General features: G+C 36.1%; 1 protein-coding gene across 5 annotated transcripts in view; it reads right to left on the bottom strand.

The window, feature by feature from the left end:
- The window catches only part of LOC131551237 (kelch domain-containing protein 1-like), a 54,122-nt gene that overhangs the window by 13,134 nt on the left and 15,658 nt on the right, over positions 1 to 25,330 (bottom strand). For 3 of the 5 annotated variants that reach the window (XR_009273718.1, XR_009273719.1, XM_058794027.1), the window contains exons 11-13: positions 23,027 to 23,111; positions 20,323 to 20,402; positions 2,771 to 2,826 (exon numbers count right to left, since the gene is read on the bottom strand). Coding sequence is in view for 3 of the 5 variants with exons in the window: in XM_058794027.1 (XP_058650010.1) it covers positions 2,771 to 2,826; positions 20,323 to 20,402; positions 23,027 to 23,111 (221 nt within the window). In the remaining 2 variants the exon portion in view is untranslated. Of the gene's footprint in view, positions 1 to 2,770; positions 2,827 to 19,113; positions 19,709 to 20,322; positions 20,403 to 23,026; positions 23,112 to 25,330 lie in introns of those variants that run through there. The other 2 variants (XM_058794025.1, XM_058794024.1) reach the window with 2 other exon arrangements.

Genomic DNA, 25,330 nt, shown 5'->3' with positions numbered 1-25,330 from the left:
GCACTGCAAAGCCTTACACGGAGAGTGGTTTCCTATTGTGCGAGAAAGTCAGAGTTGTGAGATATAAACTCGCAACTGCGAGAAAAAATGTCAGAATTGCGAGATAAAAAGTCGCAATTGCGAGTTTATATCTCAGAATTCTGAGAAAAGAAGTCAGAATTGCGAGTTTATATCTCAGAATTCTGAGAAAAAAAGTCCGAATTGCGAGTTTATATCTCGAATTCTGAGAAAAAAAGTCCGAATTGCGAGTTTATATCTCAGAATTGCGAGTTTATATCTCAGAATTGCGAGTTTATATCTCAGAATTGCGAGAAAAAAAGTCAGAATTGTGAGATAAAAAGTCGCAATTACCTTGTTTTATTTTTTATTCAGTGGCGGAAACGGGCTTCCATAGTGATCTGTACTATATTTTTACTGTAACTGACAGATTTCGGCCAAAAATAAATTAATTTAAAAAAAAAAAAACCGGGAGTGGGAGGGAATGGGAGTAATTCTTCCGGGAGTGGAATGGGACCGGATTTTCCCCCAGTTAGTATATATATATATATATATATATATATATATATATATATATTATTGTCATTGGTATCGTTATCGCAATAAATACCTGAAATTATCGTGATACATTTTTTAGGCCATATCGCCCATCCCTATTAAGAAGGAAACACAAAGCATTAAGAGCCGGGGCATGGAAACTTTCTGAAATGGATGATCAGGGTAAATTGTACTTATTTCGTCTTTTGGGAAACATGTAATTTTTTATGTAGCTACTGAAGAGCAGTACTAAATGAAAAAAAAAAAAAAAAAGTAAGATATTTAAACAGAATTTACACATCATCATCCAGTTCAAAAGTGTACGCCCTCTGGCTCTTAATGCATTATGTGGCCTTCTCGAGCATCAGTAAATATTTTCACCTTTTGTAATAGTTGTGTATCATTCCTTTAGTTGTCCTAAGTGTGAAAAGACTGTTCTCAAAATCATACAGTCACTGTTGGAAAGAGTTAACATAGAATGTGCAGGAGCTGGAGGATTTTTCTTAAGAACAGCGGGCAGTTGAACTGCTTAAGACAAACAAAGGGACTCATGAACAACTATCACAAAACATAAAACAATCATGGATTACTCAGGAAACAACACACAGTATTAAGATTCAAGGGTATGTAAACTTTTGAACGGGGTTGTTTTTATTCATTCAATTTATAAATGAATTCAAACTTATGAACACAGCTGTGTATATATATCACATCATCCACTCTGTCTGGAATGAAATGAATAAACAGAACAAACTGAGACATGTGAAATGTGGCAACATCTCTTAGAAGCTTCAAAATACCTATCTACAAAGCTACAGTACTGTTAAAAGTTTTAGGCACTTGTGTGAAAATTCTGTTGAGGATGCTGTCAAAAATAATCTCATAAATAGATTTAATTTATCTATTAACTTCTATTAATTAAATTAAATCAACATTTGTTGTGACCATCCTTTGTGTTTAAAGCAGCTTTTGCTCTAGGTGCACTTGCGAATAGTTATTCAGGTAGCTTTGCAGGTAGGTTTCTTGAAGTATTTTGGAGACGTTACCACAGTTCTTCTGGATTTAGTCTGTCTCAGTTTGTTCTGTTTCTTCATGTCACTCCAGACAGACTGGATGGTGATCAGATCAGATCTCTGTGTGGAGCACTGGCTGTTTTCAGACTCCTTGTACAAACAAATTGTATAGTAAAGTTTCTTACTATAAAATATTTTTGTATATCCTAATAACAAAAATATTTTTATAAGGTGAAAAAACATCTTGTTAAAACTATAAACTTACACTACCAGTCAAAAGTTTTTTAACAGTAAGATTATTAATATTTGTTAAAGTTTCTTCTTCTCACCAAGCCTGCATTTATTTGATCCAAAGTACAGCTAAAGCAGTAATATTGTGAAATATTTTTACTATTTAAAATAAATGCTTTCTATTTGAATATATTTTAAAATGTAATCTATTGCTGTGATCAAAGCTATATTTTCATCATCATTACTCCAGTTTTCAGTGTCACATGATCCCTCAAAAATAATTCTAATATGCTGATTTGCTGTTCAAGAAACATTTATTATTAGTAGTATCAATATTTAAAACAGTTGAGTATTTAGTAGATTTTTTCAGGATCCTTTGATGAATAGAAAGATCAAAAGATCAGCATTTATCACTATACCATTCAAAAGCTTGGAGTCAGTATAATATATATATATTTTTTGGAATAAATTATAGAAATATAGAAGATGCTTCAAATTGATCAAAAGTGATGATATACATTTATAATGTTACAAAAGATATGTTTTAGATAAATGCTGTTCTTCTAAACTTTCTATTCATCAAAGAAAAAAAAATCTACTCAGATGTTGTCAACATAATAATAATAAATGTGTTTTGAGCAGTAAATGAGAATATTAGAATGATTTCTGAAGGATCGTGTGACTGGAGTAATGCTAAAAATTCAGCTTTGAAATCACAGGAATAAATTAAATTTTAAAATATATTCAAATAGAAAAGTTATTATAAACAGTAAAAATATTTACATTTTACTGTTTTTGCTGTACTTTGGATCAAATAAACGCAGGCTTGGTGAGCAGAAGAGACTTCTTTAAAAAACTTTGAAAAATACTTACTGTTCAAAAAATTTTAACTGGTAATGTATCATATTATAACGTGACATTGATCCCTTTTTCTGGTCTGTCAGCAATATGCTGCCGCAAATTTGAAAAACCTTTCTGCAAGATGAGCCTACCTTCTGAGATGACATCATGACAGCCTGTATGAAGAGGGCAGGGTACATGGCAGGGTCTGGAAAGCACAGAAAAGGGCACAGTATGAAAATATTGCATTCACTGCAGTACGGTGTTCGTTTCTAATCAAAGAAAAGACCAAATGGGTGCAAAAAGAAAAGACAACTGTAAAAAGTTAATAAAACAAATAATAACTTGTATTATTAGATAAACAACCGAAAAGAAACACAAAATCTGATCCACAAAGGTCTTGTTAAATCTGAGCATGGTCAGTTAAAAACCTAACATATATACAAATCTTTTATATCATTACGATATAATATAAATTATTTTTTCAAATCATTTTATCGATAAGCAATTTACGTTTTTAGACACCTTAACGGTAACCTTCTCCCAAACCCCAAAAAACGCATTTAATAACGAATATAAAACATATGAAACATAATAGACAGAAATATGCAAGGAAATGACCATTTTAGTAGCATTACAAAAAAATATTTTGGGTTGCTAATCCCATTCCTACCTTTAAACCTAACTACAGTCATTTCTTACAGCAACGTAATGCTATAAATAAAAGCATGATGGACAGACAAGTGCAATCCCAATAATTTACTGCAAAAATGTCGAAAACATTACCAAAACTAGTCCAAATGATGATGCGTTGCAGCCGCAGGTGAAATACAATAGTTTTGTGTGAGGTACAGAGCAGAATTTAAATTGATGATCGATGGAAATATTATTCAGATTACCATCCCGATCCACCCCGTGAAAGCTTGCATCATTCAAACGAACCTCACCAGAAGCACGGCATGACGCAATCTGTGACGAAGCAGGCGAGGACCAATGAGCGTTCGATTTTACTGCTGTAGTCATTTGAAGGCAAATTTTGAATTTGAATTTGAATTTAAAGTTGCTGTGGATTGATGACACAGTTGCCAAGTCCGCGTATTATACGGGCCTTTGGGCTTCTTTTTTTGTAAAGTAGCGTGAAAAAATCCCTGGTCGCGGGTTGCGGTTTTTTGGGCTTATTTTAAAAAAATATGGTTGCTTGTTAGGGAAATCTGACAACTTTGTTTCTTTATTTATGTTTGCCGTATTCTCCAATGCATTGATTGATACTCTGTCTGCTCACAGTTAATAGCCAACCAGTGCAATAATATAAGTGCCGTAGCGTAATTCGCCAAATCCTCCCCCTCATTGGAGAAAAATTACATTCAAAAAGAAGGCGCGTGACGCTGTAATCAAAGCGATGATAGATGTAGACGTAAAGGAGTGGGATGACTTTCTTTTAGCCTAATTTTTACAATGTTTTTGTAATGTATTAATTATCACGGGCTATAATAAAAAAACAAGTTGTCATATCCTAATACTGAGTAAATACATTTGGTTCGAATAGCCTGGTATGGCAAGATGTATTAACCTTTTCAGTGGTGAGTTTAAAATATTCCAGCGGTCCCCCTAGAGTGAGTTTTTTTTTAGGCGACCGTTATTTTAGAAAGTTTCCCCTTAATGTCGCGTCATGCTTGTCACATGACACACACACCACAATAACACTGTAGGACAGATGGATCGCTTTTATTTCGTTTTACCTTTTTTATTCAAAATATTCATAAACTTGCTTACCATATAATCAACTATCAGATATTCCGATTCATAAATATGTGCAAATGAGTGTGTTTTATCATTTAAAAACAGTTCTAAATGATCTTGATCATGATCTGTAATGTGAGACGGGCGCCGCCATGTTTGTTTGCGCTGCAGTTCAGAGAGTCCTGTCAGACGGATCACGTAAATTCATCAATTTCTCACGAAATATGTGTAAGTAAGTGGCCGGTGAAATGGGAGAAGAATATTTACATTTTATTTACAATTTATATTTACTTACACTATGTATTTGATATTAATAAAACACGTCTGAAAATTATATTTGAATGGATTGTTATTGCTGCTTCCATAAACATCTGAGTGTATTTTACGAACGCTAAATGTATTGTTTTACTAGTACTTATGTGTATTTAAATGTCTAAAGCATAAAATAAACATTATGTGGTTAAAAACACTGCATAGGTGCAATTATATGACAAGTGCAGCTGCATCTCAGCGTCAGACAAAGCGAGAAAACGCAATTTGAATTTGGCAGTTATGCCACGACACCGAACGTTCTAAATTAGTGATGGGTTGTTCTTGAACGATTCGTTCTTTTTGAACGAATCTTTAATGTGACTCGGGAAGAACGAGTCGTCTCGGAGAGTGATTCGTTCAGTCGCGCATGCGCAACATCCTATAGGTTCTGCACTGAATTAGTTCACCTGTCGTTCGTTCATCACGTGACAGCCCCATACGCATATGCAGTGAGAGCCGGAAAGAAAATTGATTAGTTCGTATCCCGCGTCTTCGGGTTTGAGTCGTTCGTTCATCGCGTGACAGCCCCATACAGGTAACCTATGCAGTCAGAGCCGGAAAGAGAATTGATTAGTAGGGGTGGGCAAATCGATCTTAATATCGATAGTATCGATACCAACGTTGGTATCGATATCGGATCGATACTAGCGAGATTAGATCGATACTTTAGGTTAATTTCCTCTCCTCTACACTTAATATATTGCTTAATACATTCAACAAAGAATAGACATGTCTGTGTGTTTATATACCGCTCTTTTCACGTCTGGTATGCAAACATTACTGCTCCTCCCCTGCTGTTATGCCATCACGTGACTCAGCGACTCCAAGCGCAAGCGGATATTATTGGCTACAGCGAGAGATGGAACGGTAGAAATTCGCTACTGTGGCAACATCACCAAACTTATTCACCTTTTTCAACTTGGAAGTAAGTTTTTTTTTCATAGACTGTATGTGCGAGACTTCCACTTCATTAGGCACGGTAGGGAAATCATGAGAAAAATAACAGTGCAATAAATGGTAAAATTGTTTGTGCTATCCACAGTGTGTGTTTATAATTAAGACAATTAATTAAAATAATATGGTAAGAAACACCAGTTTGCAATACCAAGCAAGCAGCAAAACGAGCTGTTTTGTACAGTTTAAAAATTGCTGGAAACAGATTAGACTGGAAGCCAGACCCATTAAATTTACCGAATTTTTCCCTTTATAACTCTTTTCTATGGGTGGAAAATGCCTAACAATGCAAATATCCACATAGCTTTAAGGTGAATGTAATATTTTAGTCATATCAACATGTGATTGTTAATTTTCAAAGTGTAATTGGTCATTTAAATGCATGTTATTAAAAATGAAAAAGTATCGGTATCGGTATCAGTATCGGCGATACTTGCCCTGTATTTACTTGGTATTGGATCGATACCAAAATTTGCAGTATCGCACACCCCTATTGATTAGTTCGTATCCCGAGTCTTCGGGTTTGAGTCGTTCATTCATCACGTGACAGCCTCAGAAGCTAAACCTATTCAGTCTGAGGGAAAAATACTTAATAATAATAATAATAATAATAACCAACTCTTTAGTTTATTACCTTTGTTACCACATTCAGTGTTATGGAAAAGAATCATGACAGAAATTCACATTTATAAACTGTAATTAAAAAGCTACAATTTGAGACCAGAAACGCATCACGTAACTGTAAGAGTAAATAATAATAATAATAATAATAACTATGCACCCATTTGTAAGGAAGCTTGTAAATTAACTAATTTATCTGTCCAATGCTGTCACGTCACGTGACGAACGAACGAACGACTCGGGAGACGAACTAATCAATTCTCTTTCCGGTTCTGACTGCATAGGTTTAGCTTGTAAAGAGCTTGACTGGTCTGCAGAAAGCCAAGTCCTAATCCAAGCTGAACACCTCTGGTGTGACTTTAAATGCAGATCTTGAGCCAAAAACTCTTTACCAAACACCAATTTGATTGGTTGAATAGAGGAGCATGTAATTAGTTGAGAAATTGTACATAGTTAATGATAGCTCTTAAATATTTAAATACAGTGTGTTGTATGCCTAAGACTTGCATATTTGTGCTATATTTTGACCCTGGATGCTTACAGAAGGATAATCTTTCATTTATGTGCCAGAAACATCATAAGCATTTATAATTTTGTTGGTTCATGCTGAACTGGTGTTGATAAATGTACTCTTTATATTAATAAGTCAATTTATATTGTCACTGTTTTTAAGTTACATTGTCTGGAGAGTTTTCCAGTTTTTCAGTGTCCAAATGTTGTTTGTATTCTATTTATTATGAAGGGGCAAATTATAATCTCGATAATGAAAAAAATGTACATGTGTGGAGATTTAATTTATTTACATAAAGTTTGAGTAAATGGGAATATATTCTATGTTAAGTTTAGTTAAGTTTATTTAATTGAATATTTTAATGTTTTAAAATATATTTGCATTTATAGAAAATCTAATATATTTACATGTACAGAAATGTAATATTTTAACAAATATTAGAAATTAATATATGGACATATATTGCACATTAATATATTTACATAGTCTGTTATCTAAATGTATTTAGATATAAAGGAAATAAATATACGTAAATATTTCCAATAAAAATATATTTACATATATTTAATATGTGTGAAATGCTAAAAGTGACCAAAATCAAATATTTAAATATATTTTAATATATATTTCAAAATATATTTACATATATTGTATAAAATATATTTTCTTCTATTTGAATTTAAGATATTTAACCCTCTACTGCACGCATTATGATAGACCTATAAAAGAAAAATATTTGACTCCTTTTCTTTTCTTGGAATGGCTTAACTTGAAGTGCTGTAAAAAAAAAAAAAAAAAAATGGGAAAAAATATTATTTTAAGGTACTTTATGATTTGTTGCCATACGGCAACAACATACAACAGTGGATCTAACTTAGAATAAGTGTAAGTTTACTTATAGTTAATATTTTTCCTCAGAAATGTTTGTGGTGATTCAACTGGTGTTCTAATAAGCTTTAACAAGGTACTTATAACCTTATACATACTTTCCAACAACTTCTGCTTTTATTTATTCCATTCTTTTTAGCTGAATGCTATATATTCTTTGAATTTTAATACATTTTTCATGAATATTATTTAAATTTCAAATTTATACAGTTAAAACAAATCTAATACTGTATATCATGTATCATAAAACACTGACATAAAACCAAAAACACTGCAGTTCATGAAAATTCAACATTACGCAATCTTATGAGAGGAAGACTATGAACTTGAGGCTGAGCATCTGCATTGATAATGTAAACGTTCTTTGCTCTTTTTGTACAATGAAAGTGTTATAGGCTAATTAGTAACTTACAATGTTTTTATTAAATCCACATAAAATACAAAGTCAGTCGTATTATATGTTTATGGTATGACACTCATTTTATGGTATGACATCTAGTACTTAAGTAAAAAGACGGATTTTTATGCAAAGTTAATACACAGGCTACTTTGCCCATCGCCCATTATAGATCAACTAACAATCTATAAAGGTGCAAAATGCATTTACTTACACATATTTGAGAATCGAGATATTTCATGATATATTTTGGGAATATTTCGAATAAAAAAATAATAATACATAAGCCTATATCAGTTATACAGTGATATTGTGGCAGCTGTGTGTCATATGACAAGCATGAGAGCCCCCCCCCCAAAAAAAAATGATAACTGAAACATGATGAAATATTCATTTTAGTTGAAATTGTTATAGATTACTTCTAGAGATTGCAGTGATACATGACATGGTCAAAAATGACTGAATGAATAATACTTAAAGTAGGTTAGGATGAATTTTAAAATTGTGCCCCTTAAAAGCACAAGTGGCCCCTGTCTGCCCCCCACCCAGTTACTGTGGTCTAGAACCGCCCCTGAGCCGCGGGCAGATTATCTCATGACTGTCGCGACACAGACAACACTTAAAATGGCTCGCTTCCATAATATTTCACGTTAAAATGGAAGATTACACATATGGTAGGGTATCATCTGTTAAATAGATTATTTTAACTGAGAATCTGCCCACGGCTGCTTATGTTACTGCTGGAGAAATACTCGGAATATAGGCCTGTGTGTTTTCATTTTATTTTTAATTAATTAATTTTGATTAATTATCGCAATGTACTAGCTGTTAACATAAACACTTGTTGAACACCGATTTTATTGCTCTTTAATGTGATATGTTTGTATGGTATTCTTGCATGTTTTAAGTAAAAAGCTGGTCTGTCTCTGAAGTATTGTACATACGCCTATACGCTCCCATTTAAATAATGAAATATGCGTCGGAATATCATGAGAACATTTTTCCTTGTTTCGTCATACCCAATTAATGATTGAAAACTGTGGATAATATGTTTTAATGAAACATCTATAAATTGTTCATTAATAAATCACAAAAACCCCGTGCTACAGGCATTGCCATTCATAAAGGCTACAGCGGAATTTATTTTACACAACTACTCGAAGTTTCCAGTGATGTGCCGAATTCTGACCCCCGACAGATTATTACCCCCCTAGTATTGGTAGGTTTAGGGTTAGGTGTTGTGATGTTATGCATGATAACAATTATAGTTCCGGTAAGGTGTAAGGTTCAAGCAAGTCGAGTGTCTTGTGGCATAAATAACGTAACATAGTGTCAGAAATAGGGACTGGCGAACACCAGAGAGTTGGTGATCAAAACGCCAGCGTGACAAGACCCACGGTGAATGAGATCTGCACGGAGAGCATCCCAGGGACGAGCGCCCGCGAGCCGAGTGAAGGAGAACAGCAAAAAAAAAAAAAAAGGTTGAGAAGACATTGTTGAAACAAAGTAAGAGAACGAGTGTTTTCCTGTCATTGAGAAGTTAAATTCACCATCGCCTATGCAGCTCGTTGGTAATCTTGCTGATAACTGGAAAAGCTTCAAGCAGAGATTCAACATCTATCTGGCTGCCAGTGGTGCGGGTGGAGATGATGAGAAGTTAAAAGCGTCAATCTTTCTGCACGTGATAGGTGACGATGCACTGGATATATATAATACCTTTCAACTTGACGAGGTGAATTTAACACTGACTGTTCTCATGACAAAGTTTGAAGAATACTTTGTCCCCAGCAAGAATGTAACATTTGAGAGATACAAATTTTTCTCTGCTGATCAGAAACAAGGAATGACTTTTGACCAATACCTTGCTGAACTTCACACACTGAGTAAGACTTGTGACTTCGGAGATTTAAGAGATTCACTAGTGAGAGACAGAATAGTCTGTGGGATTCCCGATAATGGTCTCAGGGAAAGACTGCTGCGTGAACCAGCTTTGACACTGGAGAAAGCTGTCAACATGTGTAGAGCTGCTGAAATAACTCGTGCACAAGCCAAAGAACTGCACAGAGATGATGCTGCATTGCATGGAGTAAAAAGAGAGGAGCAGCACACAAAACAATCAACAAAACAAAGACAGCAGAGAGTGAAAAACCCAAAAAGTAAGTGCAGCAGATGTGGAGGGACACACATGCCACGATCTTGTCCTGCTTATGGAAAAATCTGTAATAGCTGTGGGAAGAATAATCATTTTGCGAAGTGTTGCAAAGCTGATTTTGCAAAGAAAAAGGACATACAGTTGAAGAACAGCCAGAGGAATTCTTTGTTGATTCTGTTCAAACAAACATGACAGACAAAGCTGAATGGATTGTACCACTGACTGTAAATGAGACAATAATTCCATTCAAATTAGATACAGGTGCACAAGTTAACCTGTTGTCTATGGATAACTACAGAACTCTCAAAGTTAAAAACAAAAAACAGGATACACAGGTGAGGATGTCCCTGTCAAAGGAAGCTGCCTGATGACACTGAAACACAAAGGACAGCTGTTAAAGACACAAATGCTGATCGTGGAAAGAGCGTCCAGCCAATTCTAGGACTGAGCACATGTGAAAAACTCGACTTAGTGAGGAGAGTGTTTGTAGTGACATCACAGTTCAAAGCAAATGAAACTTCATTCATGGAGGAGTACAAAGATGTTTTTGAAGGACTCTGCATCGATGACACGGTGGCTCCTGTGGTGTAAAACTCAAAGAGGAATTAGTTCGCATGGAGCAGCTGGATGTCATAAAGAAAATTGTTGAACCAACAGACTGGGTGAGTTCATTAGTCATTGTTCTCTAGAAAAATGGTTCCCTGAGAATATGTCTTGATCCAAAGGATCTCAACAGGGCCATAAAACGTGAACATTTCAAACTGCCAACCAGAGAAGAGATCAGTGGTTCAGTAAGCTTGATGCGTCGTCTGGCTTTTGGCAGTTGAAGCTTAATGAGGCAAGTTCAAAACTGTGTACCTTCAATACGCCAGAAGGTAGATATCGTTTTCTCCGTCTACCGTATGGTATTCTGTCGGCACCTGAAGTATACCACAAAACAATCCACATGATCTTTGAGCACTTACCAGGGGTAGAGACTATGATGGACGACATAATCGTGTGGGGTTCCAACCACCAGGAGCACGATGCACGATTGAGGCAGGTCCTGGAGCTAATAAGAGAGTCAAATCTGAAATTGAACAAGGAGAAATGTGAGTTTGCAGTCAAGAGCCCAACGTTTGTTGGAGATGTTTTGTCTGAGGAAGGGGTCAGGCCAGACCCAAGAAAAACTTCAGCAATAGTTAACATGGAACGGCCTCAAAATAAAGAAGAAGTGAGGAGATTCCTTGGAATGGTCACTTACTTGGCCAAATTTATTCCCCAGCTGTCAACGCATTCCGCTCCACTCAGATGTCTCCTCGAACAAAAGAACGAGTGGATGTGGGCTCATGAGTAGGAAATGTGCTTTCAAAAATTGAAGCGCATCATCACAGAGGAGCCGATGCTCAGATATTATGACCCGCACAAGAGCACACGAATCTCAGCAGATGCCTCACGATATGGCTTAGGCACTGTACTTTTGCAGCAACATGGTGAGAGCTGGCAGCCAATAGCTTACGCTTCAAGGGCCTTGACGGGTGCAGAAACCAACTACGCACAAATCGAAAAGGAACTTTTGGCTTGTACGTATGCCTGTGAAAGGTTCCACCAGTATGTCTATGTAAAAGTCCTTTCAAGTGGAAACGGACCATAAGCCACTGGTGTCCATAATGGCCAAGACCTTAAATGACTGCCCCATGAGAATCCAACGAATGCTCATCAGACTCCAAAAATACGACGTCAAAATGATCTACACACCAGGGAAATTCATGTTTGCAGCTGATACACTCTCTCGGGCTGTCGACAAGCATGAAAACCTTATCAGTGAAAAAGGTGCAGACATACAAGCGTATGTTGACATGATTGTAATCTTTCTTCCTGTGTCCCCAGAGAAAACTGAACAAATTAGAAATGCAACTGATGCGGATGGAACAATGACACAACTCAGAGAAACAATACTGAAAGGTTGGCCAGAAAAGAAAAGTGACTGTCCAAAGCAAATTCAAGATTACTGGTCATGCAGAGCTGAACTTTCAGTAGTGAATGACATCATCTTCAAGGGAAACAAGTTGGTCATCCCTGCATCGATGCGCAAGGAAATGCTGCACAAGGTTCATGAGGGACATCTAGGTGAGGAGAAATGTAAGCGCAGGGCCCGTGAGGTAATGTACTGGCCAAGGATAAACCACAAAATCAGTCAGACTACAGCTTCATGTGAAATATGCCTCACGTACAGGTCTAGGCAACAAGCAGAGACACTCATGCCTTATCCAGTGCCTGATCATCCATACCAAAAGGTTGGGGTAGACCTGTTTGACTGCAATGGTAAGAGCCATATTGTAGTTACTGATTATTTCTCCAACTATCCAGAAGTTGCAACACTTCAGGTGACAAGCAGCCAAGCTGTCATTACTTTTCTGAAGACAGTCTTCGCAAGACATGGAGTTCCCTGTGAAGTGTTTTCTGATAATGGCCCACAATTTTGCAGTAGGGAGTTTGATGCCTTCGCTAAAGAGTGGGGATTTCAACACACCACATCAAGCCCAAACTACCCTAGGTCCAACGAGCTGGCGGAGAGTTCTGTAAAGATTGTGAAGGCTCTCATGAAGAAGAGTCACGATGGAAAGACAGACTTCCATAAGAGTCTAATGATTTACAGGAGTGCTCCCCTTCAAAATGGGTTGTCCCCGGCCCAAATGCTGATGGGTCGACGGATACGCACTAACTTACCCATCCACCAGGACTTGTTGACACCTGCAGGGGCGAACAAAATTAAAGAAGCAAAACAACAACTCAACAAACAAAAAGGGAACTACGACAAGCAAGCAAAGACCATGCAAAAACTCAAGCCTGGAGACCGAGTTCATATCCTTAACCATGCAACAGGAACATGGACGCGACAAGGTTGTGTTGAAAGGGAAGTAGGACCACGGTCTTACGAGATTCAGACAGAGCATGGTGCGATTCTAAGAAGGAACAGAGGGGACATAAGACCACAAGTGACTGTTCAAGAGTACCAGTCGCAATCGGATGAACAAGATGTGTCTCACATTTCCACAAGTGAACAAGTTGACAAAGGTTCTGTGGATTACACTGACTCTGATCTGACAAAGGAAGTTACTGCTTCCCCTGAGAAGCGTTGTAGACCAAAACGCACTGTTAGACCTCCTGAAAGGTTTATTGAAATGTGTTGACTTAAAAAAAAAGAAAAAAGTTAATTGTGAAAATTCTGTGATGTTTTGGTTGTGATGTTATCAAACTAAACATATTTGGCATAAGAAAAAATTGACAGAACAAAATATTTTGAAAGAAAGTTTTTTTACTTTTAAAGGGGGGAAGATGTGATGTTATGCCTGATAACAATTATACTTCCGGTAAGGTGTGGCATACCGGACAGTTCTGATTGATGCACCATGCTGGAGAGTTGAGTGCTAGGTGTGTGCGCACATAATAAATCATCAGAGGTTCAAGCAAGGCATTGTCTTGTGGCATTAATAATGTAACAGGTGTGGGGGAGGGGTTAGGATTGGGGTGGGGTTAGGATTAGGCAATCAGGTAGCGATTTCAATGAGGGGGGTAATAATTTGGCAGGGAGTCGAAAATGGGCACAACACCGTTTTTCTAACGTGGACTGTGAAAAAGGCCTATTGTCAAACTCATACATACCAAACACGAATAACCCTTAAAGTCATTCAATAGTTATTAAAAAGACATACATAATACGTGCTTAAAACATGATAGTCTAATGTGTGGGTTACATACATAATATGGGGTTATGCATAGAAATGGCCTTTTAGGATGATTTTAGGTGCATATGAAAAAGCAAGTCTCTGTGTAGTTCTATGGAGACCAAAAGACATGTTCTTTGGACAAAGGAATTTCAGTCTGGTTCCTATGTGTGGGGGATGGTCAATCTAAAGTAGCACGTGATTTCTATCACAAATCTACATGTGCTGGTCACGAGGTGCATCTCTTTGACCATCAGTCTTGATTACTTGCCCCAAATTTGACAGTCTCCTTCCAAGGTTGGAATTATCAATAAGTGTTCTTTTGTTTTAATGCTGTGGGCTGTTTTGTGAAAGAGGCTTGTTGGTTAGGCTGTCTTCAGACGGGCTGGTGCTAGGATCTAATTTATGACGTAATTTATGTTTTCTTGGGGCCTCTCTGGAATTTTGGCTCCTCATGTTTCGATGTTCTGATCGAATCTTAAATTTGTCTGACTCGTTCTGATCCTACACCAGTTTGGAGATATACATGTGCTTACTGGAGCTTCGCTGTTCGCTATACATAATGAAACATGTTTTTACAGCAAAATCACAAATTACAACACTATACTATACTATAAGCGTCTATACACCTTAAGCAATTCAACAGTTGCGATTTTAACACAGGGAACCGTGTTTTTGATTTATAATACTCATATTTGTAAACACCCTTATCGTGGTTATCCATCACGTTCGATGATGACGAATCCTCTCCCATGGCATTGTGGGATAGAAAAGTATCCCTCGATCGGCACTTCGGAGTCTGGGCGGGACCAATGTTCCCTCTAATTTTTTTTCTTGCTGAGCAAAACTTTTCTCTATTGGGCGGACATTTCGACCACCTGAGCAAAAACATTCTTTATACCAGACCTGTACAACGCGCGCACAAAAAAAGTGTGTAACTTTTAACTTTAATGTGCTATTTATATTTGATTTGACCCTTGATGTAACTAAATGATGTACATTTTAGGTTACCTGAGAAAACATTTTTACAGTACAATACACTGCCGTTCAAAAGTTTGGGATCAGTAAATTTTTTTAAAAGATGTTTCTTAGGCTCATGAAGGATGTATCTATTTGATAAAAAAAAAAACAATATTAGTTCACAAAATAATATTGTGAAATATTATTGAAATTTAAAATAAAAGTTTTCTATTTTAATTTAGGCCTACTTTAAAATATAATTTATTCTTGTGAAGCAAAGCTGAATTTTCAGTGTCACATGATCCTTCAGAAATCATTCTAATATGCTAATTTATAATCAATGTTGGAAAAAGTTGTGCTGCTTAATATTTTTTGGGACCTGTGATATTTTTCAGGATTCTTTGAGAAATAGAAAAGTTAAAAAGAACAATGTTAATTCAAAATATAAATTTTGTGTTACAATATACACTACTATTCAAAAGTTTGGGGTCAGTCATTTATTTATTTTTTTTAATTAATACACTCTCAGAAATAAAGGTACAAAAGCTGTCACTGGGGTGGTACCTTTTCAAAAGGTACACTTTTGTACCTATTAGGTTCAAATATGTACACTTTAAGTACTAATATGTACCTTTAAGGTACCAAAATAGACCCTTTAGGTAAAAACATGTACCTTTTGAAAAGGTACCGCCCCAGTGACAGCTTTTGTATCTTTATTTCTGAGAGTGTACTTTTATTCAGCAAGGATGTGTTAAATGGATAAAAAGTATAGTAAAGACTTACATTGTTAGGAAATATTTATATTTTTAATTAATGCTGTTCTTTTTAACTTTTTATTAGCCTAATCAAAGAAAAAAGATTCCAAAAAAATATTAAGCAGTACAAGAGTTTCAACACTGATAATAAATCAGAATCTTAGAATGATTTCTGAAGGATCATGTGACACTGAGTAGTGGAGTAATGAAGCTGAAAATTCAGGTTTGCTTTACAGGAATACACTATATTTTAAAATACATTAAAATAGAAAACCAATATTAGAAATTGCAATAGCCTAATAGTTCACAATATTACTGGAGGTTTTTTTTTTTCTGTATTTTGATCAAATAAATACAGCCTTGATGAACATCAGTAACAAGGTCAATTATTTATTAGGTTTATAATATAGGCCCAACATAATATAATATAATATCAAAACAATTGAAGCATTTAAACTGAGATCTGTAAGTTAATTTTTTTTTTTTTTTTTTTTAAAGTGAACGTGAATTCTTATACAGCTATCTAAACATCCCTATGAAGTATAGTTTGCACAATACACCTGTGTGTGTGAGACTGTAAATGTCTCAGAGTTTTGTTAACGTTACCATTCTGTGCCCATCATCCGCTATTTCCAGCACTTAATCAAGCCACTCTTCTTTAATACACAAAGACGTTTATTTCACATGTCACTGCGTTTGCGTTGGCTCTCGATTTGGGCTCTTTCGTCCGCAACCATTAAAATATTCGGTTTCTACCGCGACTCATTTGGCGCACATCATTCTTTCTATGAAACCTGTAAACCGCATTCACCGGTTTTAACGCTATAGCGGCAGCAACTCTATAGCGGTTTACCCGAGCATTGCAATTCTTTAGTTTCTACTAGAATACAATCAAATGGCTTTTCCAACTAATTTTTGTGTGTGCGCGGCACATTATTTCTCGTGGCCGCGGTGGAAGAAGTGCGCACTTAAAGGGAACACTGGGCGGGACGCAGGCCATCCGGGGATCTCTCGCCTACTGTTTTATGAATACTGTGGCCTCAGACATACTACTCTTCTCACGTAACCATTTCGCCTACTATATAGTAGGTAAGTAGGCATATTCGAACGATACTTAAGTATACGTACGTCCAAATCTCACGAGAAATTGTGCTCCATCCAGTTATATTTCGCCTACTCTTTTGTGGATATTGAGATTTCACTTTTGCTTCGCCTACTGCTTTTTGCCTACTAAATAGTATGGAAGTATGCGGTTTCGAATGCAGCCTTTATCTGGGTTGAAGCAGTAGGACATCTGGGGATTTATCGCCTACTCTTTTATGAATACTGTTGTTTTTGAACGCACTTTCTTCACATACTCTTTTTTTCCCCTACTAGTAGGTAAGTAGAACACATCATATTAGAACACAAATTAAGTATACGTACATCTGAATCTCGCAAGAATTAGTGCAATTTTTGCCTACTCTTTTATGAATACTGAGGATTCAAACATACTTATTCGCTCGCCTACTGCTTTTTGCCTACTATATAGTATGGAAGTATGCCATTTCGGACGCAGCCAATGTCTCCTGTCGTGTACTGATGTTGTAACCTGTTGTAGGTGGGTCAAGTCTGTTCATGCCAAGTCAAGTATCTGTTCGGATTATGTTAGCATTTTGGATCACTTTTGGAATAAAACTGCACATGGGTTCTTAAACTCGCCTCTAGTGGACTACAGTATATAAATACAAAGCATTAAAATACAAGCATGTAGGGAGCTAATTTATTTTCTTATGAAATTAATTCTGAGGCCAAAACTCAGGAACTCTCCCAAAGACAGATGCCATGCAATAAAGCCATGAAACTAACCTGCAGAAGATATCTCCAAAGACAACGAAAGATCTCCAAAGAGAACAAAAGATCTTCAAAGAAGAACAAACACCACCCTGACCAAACTTATCTCTTTGATTATTTACGACCCCATTCTCCCCCTGCCCTCTCTACCTCTCTCTTTTCCCCCAAAAAAGCTTCACTCAAAGTTCATTGAGAATAGCTATAGGTATATATATAATATATCTTGTGAACCCGTTGTTTTTCACCTTCATGTTTGGTATCATTTTAAAGGTCTCAATTTCGCAGTAGTCACTTATATTATGGGAAATATTGGAAACTTAAGTGAATTCTGTACCTCTGTTGTGGGGGCGGTCTCCTTTCAAAACCTGATAAACATTGCTCTACAGGTGTGACCATTTGGGGCACGAGAACAGCTCCTACTGAGGTTTCTCATCCCCCATACACAGATCTAATGTTTTGGGGCAGAGAATAAATGTTTATGGGCCTTTTGTTCTGGTAGTATTTAAGGGAAAGTTGCAAATCAGTCAACGTGATTCTGTAGTCAGATCAGCCCGTAGTATGGAGGGTATTTAATATGTTCCATACTATGTATTTTCTTCTTGAATTCAGGTAAACATTTTACTCTTAGATTCATCTTTGAACAACTGATGTTATGTATTTTCTTATTTTTGAATTGGCTTCTTATTGTTTTATGTAATTGGCACGACACGTTTACCTGACTAATAATAAATTGTTATATTTGATTTATTCTGAACTGTCCTGAAATCATTATGACTATTAGACTGTGAGGAGGTTTTTGTTACCGCAAATCTACAGCCAGGATAGGTCAAACTGAAGGCTCATGAATGAACGGAGCAGTAGGCACGTCATCGGAGACCTCAGATTTCTGTCTATCGCCGATGTTGGCAAGTTGTACGGGAAAAGACTAAGTAAACTACACTTTTTGTCATAAGCAAGCAGTTGGCGGTAGACGATTAGGTATTAGTCTTCCTACATCCTCTGACTAACATCGGACTGGCGAGTTTGTGATCGTGAGACCGGCGCCTTCAGCCGACACTATAGGCTCAAAAGAGACATTAGGTCCCCAGTGAACGAATAACTGAAAGTATGGGACGTCGAGGATAATCAAATATCTAAATTAATATATAAGTGATATTTGTGATCAGATTTTAATTAGAGGTACAGTCTAAATTTGATGATCACTTGGAATTGGCATCAGATCAGAATTGGAGCTAGATCAAAATTGAAACTAAATCCTGATAAATTCAGAAGCGCAAGTAAAAGACCGAACATGCATTAAACCTTCAACCAGGCCGCTGGATTCCGTTGTTTGGACTAGTGGGTGGATCCTTACAAGCACTATTAATGCAGTGCCATTTTATTTATTTTTTTTCCAGTTTTTGCAATTTTTGGTTTCTAAAACTTTAGTCATTATTTTACTTCCATATTTTCCTACTGGGTTTTTGTTTTGCTGTATTTTGATGGGGTTGTGTGACGCTTTACTGCTGTGTTAAATTGATTACATTGTGTAAATAGGTAGGTACAACAACAATAACAAAAAATATATAAAATAAATATTAAAATGTATAGAATATCATTGCATTTTTTTTTTAAGCATTCCAGTCCATTATATTGAATAATAGAGTGATAAAATTGTAAGTATATTATTTTAATACATAATGCAATGTGTTTCATGAGTGCGCAAAATTATCAATCTTATTTATTTGTTTTATTGTGTCAACAAACACGCTTTCAGCATTAAAAACTACTTGTTCAACAGTGGCTGTGGCAAAAGGGCTGCATTTATACATTGGGCTATATCTAAAATTCATGCAAAAATATTACAAATGGGTTGCTTCTACCCTGCATATATGCTTAAGAACACTTTCACACAATTTCCTTTTATTACACATTCTGTACATTCAAAAAAGAAAGCATTTTTTTGGCATCACATCAAAGAGTTTTTAGAACATAATCACTCAATTTATAATAATAATAATCATCATCATCATATTTAATTGAATAAAATAAAATTACTAATTATATTTAATTGTTTTTGATGTGTGTAATTATTGGACAGAAATATTTGTAAAACAATCAAGGACAATCCTTATGAACCTATGAACCTGCATCTATATTTTGAGCATTTGCCCTGAAGTAGGATACCCTCTTGCTAATTGTCTTCTGAAGCTTGGTCGGCAACCACGACGCCTGCTCTTGGACAGAAAATATGTGTTTTCCTATGCAGTCTTCACATAATCTACAAAAAAAAGATCAAATATGTGGTGAATAATAGTCAGGGTAGTGGCATGTTTAATTTTTGACATGAATGAAAACGAGGCTGTAAGGGGTAGAAGTAAATGTGTTCAATAGATTGAACTGTTAGTTTTTTGTTTTTTTTTCCAACTGCTTACATTTTCAAAACTTTGCCTCTTTTTTTTCCAAAACACACAAATCCAAGAATTTCATGCAAAAAAAATGCAAAATGCCTCGCATCACTTGCAAAATGAAGCACTGCATTCAAAATATCACAAACGTATCTCAAAATCAAACATTTGTCTTGCGTTGCAAACACTTTCGCCATAATATTATATTTTTGGATATATCATATACACACAGTTATTCTAAACATAAAGCTCTTCTTTCATGAGCTCCTATGTACATTTCTGTACAAGATTGAAAGTAATTGGCAGAGAGATTAAGAATTCCATGAAAAATTCATGGTAAACATGAACGCAAGACTGAAAACAAACTTTTTTTCTTTTTCTTTTTTTTTTTTTTTCAACTATAGACATAAATACAGTCTTTCTTAAACATAATTATTTGATGAGCTGTTTGTTGTAGTGTGTAAATAGGATGTTTTTTTGTTTTTACCTTGACAGTGAGTACGGTTGAGTCTGAAACACCAGTACATCTGCACAGTGATTCTGAGAGGGAGACCTGAGAACTGCAACCTACAGAGGAAAAAAAATATTTACAAATATTGTTCTCAATTACCAGATCAAGTTCATCTGCTTCATCAAGAGTTAAACCAGTCCATGATCTTGGATATATACCAGCTAATTAAAGTCTGCAGAGAGCTCTGAGCTAATGTGTCACACAATTGACCTCGAGGCTAGATTATTGTAATTTTTTATTGGTTGTTTATTTATTTATTCATTGGTGGTTGTTCTGCGCGTTTAATAATCAAACTCCAGCTGGTTCAAAATGCAGCAGCTAGAGTTTTTACTAGAACCAGGAAGTATGACCATATTAGCCCGGTTCTGTCAACACTGGCTCTCTATTAAACATCGTATACATTTTAATATCTTGCTAATTACCTAGAAGGCCCTGAATGGTTTGGCACCTCAGTATTTGAGTGAGCTCTTATCACATTATAGTCCTTCACGTCCGCTTCGATCTCAAAACTCTGGCCATTTGATAATACCTAGAATTTTACACTAAGTGAAAATAGCAGTATTTTTATGCTATTTACACAGTGCAAATAGCTTTAGATTATATTTATTCTATGTTAAAATAGCAGGATATTCTGCTAATTACTTACTGCAAATAGTGGCAATTATCTGCACCTCAGCATTGTAATACATTATAAAACAGTATGTAATAACTTATTGAGTGTATTTTTTCAATTTTATTTCAAATTATTAAATGGATGCCACCTTATTGGGACAAGCCCTCCCTACACCTACCCTAACCCTACCCGATACTTTATTTTCAACTTTTTGATTATTTCCTTCATTTTTATTAGAAAATAAATGCTTTTCTGATGTGATTTGAAATTTGAAAAGGGAGGGAAAAAAAGTTCGCCAAAAGGTAGATTCGAACCCGGGTCGATCGTGTCAAAAGGAGCGTGACACACATTTTACCATCTGCGCCACTAAATCTGACAATTGATGACTGTCTTTTGCAAATTTGACTATCCCAATCATACGTTTGTGGGTGGAGTTAGTGTAAATAGCCTCTGCCAACAACCAGGCTGTTTGCACTTAAATAGACACTCCGATTTTTATTTTATTTTATTCCCAACAGTTAAACGGTTGCCAACAGAAAAAAACAGGGGGTGCTGCAGCACCCTCAGCACCCCCACTTCCCACGCCTCTGGTCCATATCCAGATCAGATGGTCACTGTAGCCACCTGGATCCAGTCCATATCCAGGTCAGATGGTGAATCAAAAATAGAAATATAATACATTTATACATTTAAAATTTTTATTAAAACATAATAATATACAAATATGAAAAAATGAATAAATAGATTCTAAAACAATAAACAGTATTAAAAAAAAAAAATAATAATAATAATATATATATATATATATATATATACACACATACATACACACACACACACACACACACACACACACATACACAACAGAAATATATTAAAACTATAAATTTAAATTATAATAAACAAATAGAAAATAAATCATATAAATGAAAAACTTCAAATAATGAATAAAACACAAATATAACAAATACATTAAATTATAAATGAAAATGCTCCATCGGGACAAGACCACGGGAATCAGATAAGCCCTTTACACAATCTGACATGGCTGCGGTTGGAATTGAACTGCGGGTTTCGTCTGGTCAGAGGAGAACTGGCCCCCGACCAAGCCTGGTTTCTCCCAAGGTTTTTTTCTCCATTCTGTCACAGAGGGAGTTTTGGTTCCTTGCCGCTGTCGCCTCTGGCTTGCTCAGTTGGGGACACTTAATTTCTAGCGTCAATTTGATAGCACAGATACTATTTAAACTAAACTGAGCTAGACAATGATATCTCTGAATTCAATAATGAAATGCCTTTAACTGAAAATTGAGTGTTTAATCTTATCATTAGACATTACTGACACTCTATCCTCCAATTTGATACTGTTAAGTGCTTTGACACAATCTGTATTGTTAAAAGCGCTATATAAATAAAGCTGACTTGACTTGACTTAAGTCAGCACCTAGAGATGACCTCTACAGCCCTGAACGTCAGCGGAGACCAGGACAACTAGATGAGCCCCAGAGACTGATCTCCAGTGAAGACCCTGTCTCCTAGACAGCCATCGGGACAAGACCACAGGAACCTGATGTGTCCTTTGCACAATCTGACTCTGCTGCAGCTTAGATTTAAACTGCTGATTTTGTCTGGCCAGTGGAGAATGAAACTATTTCAACACACTATTTCCCCGTCTAAATACTGTAAAGCTGATGTAAAGCCACCCAGCTTTATATCAAGCTGATGTAAAGCTGCTTTGAAACAATTTGCATTGTTAAAAGCACTATACAAATAATAGTGACTTGACTTGGCAATTGCTGAGTTAATGCTCACTAGTAAACTCATGTCTGGTACTGTATGTTCAATGCTCTTATCCCCTGCTTAATCTGTATGCATTTATTTTTGCAATGAACATGGATGTACTGCTCAGAGGACATGTATCATGGTTCAAACTAACAGAGCCCATATATATTTTAAAGTAGAATCGGAGTCTCTGAATATTCCAGTGATGAATATGTAAATATATTTATGAGTCTGCAGTACATCACAAATACAAGCCTTGTAGATGGTTGTAGATTAAGCTGTACATACCGAATCCATTACAAAGAGGTAGGTCTGGCTTCCTCCAAAAATGACTACATCACCATCTCTCCCCTTATCAGCAGAATGCCATAACCTGAGGGAGGAAATAGGTACAAGTCACTGATGCAAGCTGTTGTGAACTTTTCTCTTCTACGAAGCAGAGACCAGGAGATGTTGGGATATCTTTCATGCAGAAGTTACTCTTTATTGAGAACTCGCTGCGCGTCGCTGTAGTCATCCAAGTCTAAACTAAAAGCAGTGATACATTGTAGTGTATATACATTTAGGGGGCAGTGCTTAGGAATGGAAACAAAGCACCTGGGTGACGACTTTAAACAAAGCATGCAAATGAGAAAGACAGACCCAATCAACAACACTCGATTGCATTGATAATGCAATCAGTCTAACGATTCATGTCTGGGCCAGGGGGCTCCGAAAGCCATTTGCAGAACAAAAGATTCGAGTCTGGCTCATTTGGCTCATTTCACTTACAATAGGAGAACAGGAACTGGCAGGGACCTCTTGCATCTGATGTAGTGATCTGACTCATGTCACCATTTTTCACCTTAAATGCTAAATACAAGGTATATAACTTCTTCAGTTTGTACACTATTACATTGGAATCTAAATTAAACATTTAAATAAATTTGTAATCCCACAAAGCCTAATCTATATCACCATCATCCTATGACTTGTACCATTATTTTGATGCAGGTAAGCTGAATAAAATATAGTCTCTGCTTTCTAATTGTGTTGCTACTAACTGATATTTTTTCATTATTTATTTGTATTTCATATTATTGCCTGCCCGATGCATCCAAGTCATCAGCCAGTAGATTTGACCAGTAGATTTCAAAAAGTAAACTATTTTACTGTAACTAAAAAGTACATAAATACATCAGCCTACCCACTTAATATTGCCAAATGTGAGAAAACAACCAAAGTAATTATTATTATTATTATTTTTAAAGAACCTTTACCTTTATTTTAAAAAGATCTCTTACTCAGCTCCCACAGAAGTGCTTTTTTTTTTTCTCATCTGCCTTTCATCACTATTGCGGTAGTGATCTCTACTTTCACTCCAGCAGGAGCTCTTTCTCCATTCTTTGCACCTTTAATTTTCTCACTGCAGCTCCAACGAGCACTTTCTCATTTTCTCTTGTACTTTTGAATGAATGAGGCATTTACAGTATATAGCGCTTTTATTGTGTATTCATGAGGGGGGTCTCTCCTCAACCACCACCAGTGTGCAGCATCCACTTGGATGATGCGACGGCAGCCACAGCATAACGGCGCCAGTGCGCTCACCACACACCAGCTACAGGTGGAGAGGAGAGAGAGTCAAAGAGCCAATGAAGTGGATGGGGATTATTAGGAGGCCATGATTGACAAGGGCCAGTGGAGGGAATTTGGCCAGGACACCGGGGTTACACCCCTACTCTTTACGATGAGTGTCATGGGATTTTTAATGACCACAGAGAGTCAGGACCTCGGTTTAACATCTCATCCGAAAGACGGTGCTTTTTGGCAGTATAGTGTCCCCGTCCCTATACTGGGGCATTAGGACCCACACAGGCCACAGGGTGAGCACCCCTGCTGGTCTCACTAACACCTCTTCCAACAGCAACCTAGTTTTCCCAGGAGGTCTCCCATCCAGGTACTGACCAGGCTCAACCCTGCTTAGCTTCAGTGGGCAACCAACAGAGGTGGGTAGAGTACCTAAAAACTGTACTCAAGTAAAAGTACTTGAAATATTTACTCAAGTAAAAGTAAAAGTAATAGTCTGAATAGTTACTTGAAGTATTGGATAGAAAAACTACTCAAGTAGTTAGTTACTAGTTACTTTGGATCATATACTGAATATAGTCTATTTTATTTATATACATAGATATTTAGATAAAATTGTATATACACATACATACATACATACATACATACATATACACACACATACATACGTATATATATATATATATATATATATATATATATATATATATATATATATATATATATATATATATATATATATATACATACATATACTGTATATATATATATATATATACACACACACACACACTGCTGTTCAAAATACTTTTAATGTTTTTTTGGTTTTTTTTTTATGTAATTTATTTCAGTGATGCAAATCAGAATTTTTATCAGCCTGATTTATCATCAGTGCTGTTCTTTATTTGCTTTCTATTCATAAAAGAACCCTGAACAAAATGTCTCAGGTTCCAAAAAATATTAAGCAGCAAAACTGTTCCCCGTTGAAAAAACCAGCATATGCTGGTATGGTATGTTTTAAAG

Source organism: Onychostoma macrolepis, chromosome 12 (assembly GCF_012432095.1).
Source record: "Onychostoma macrolepis isolate SWU-2019 chromosome 12, ASM1243209v1, whole genome shotgun sequence".
Classification (NCBI taxonomy): Eukaryota; Metazoa; Chordata; class Actinopteri; order Cypriniformes; family Cyprinidae; genus Onychostoma; species Onychostoma macrolepis.
This window is presented reverse-complemented; position numbering and strand designations above follow the sequence as displayed.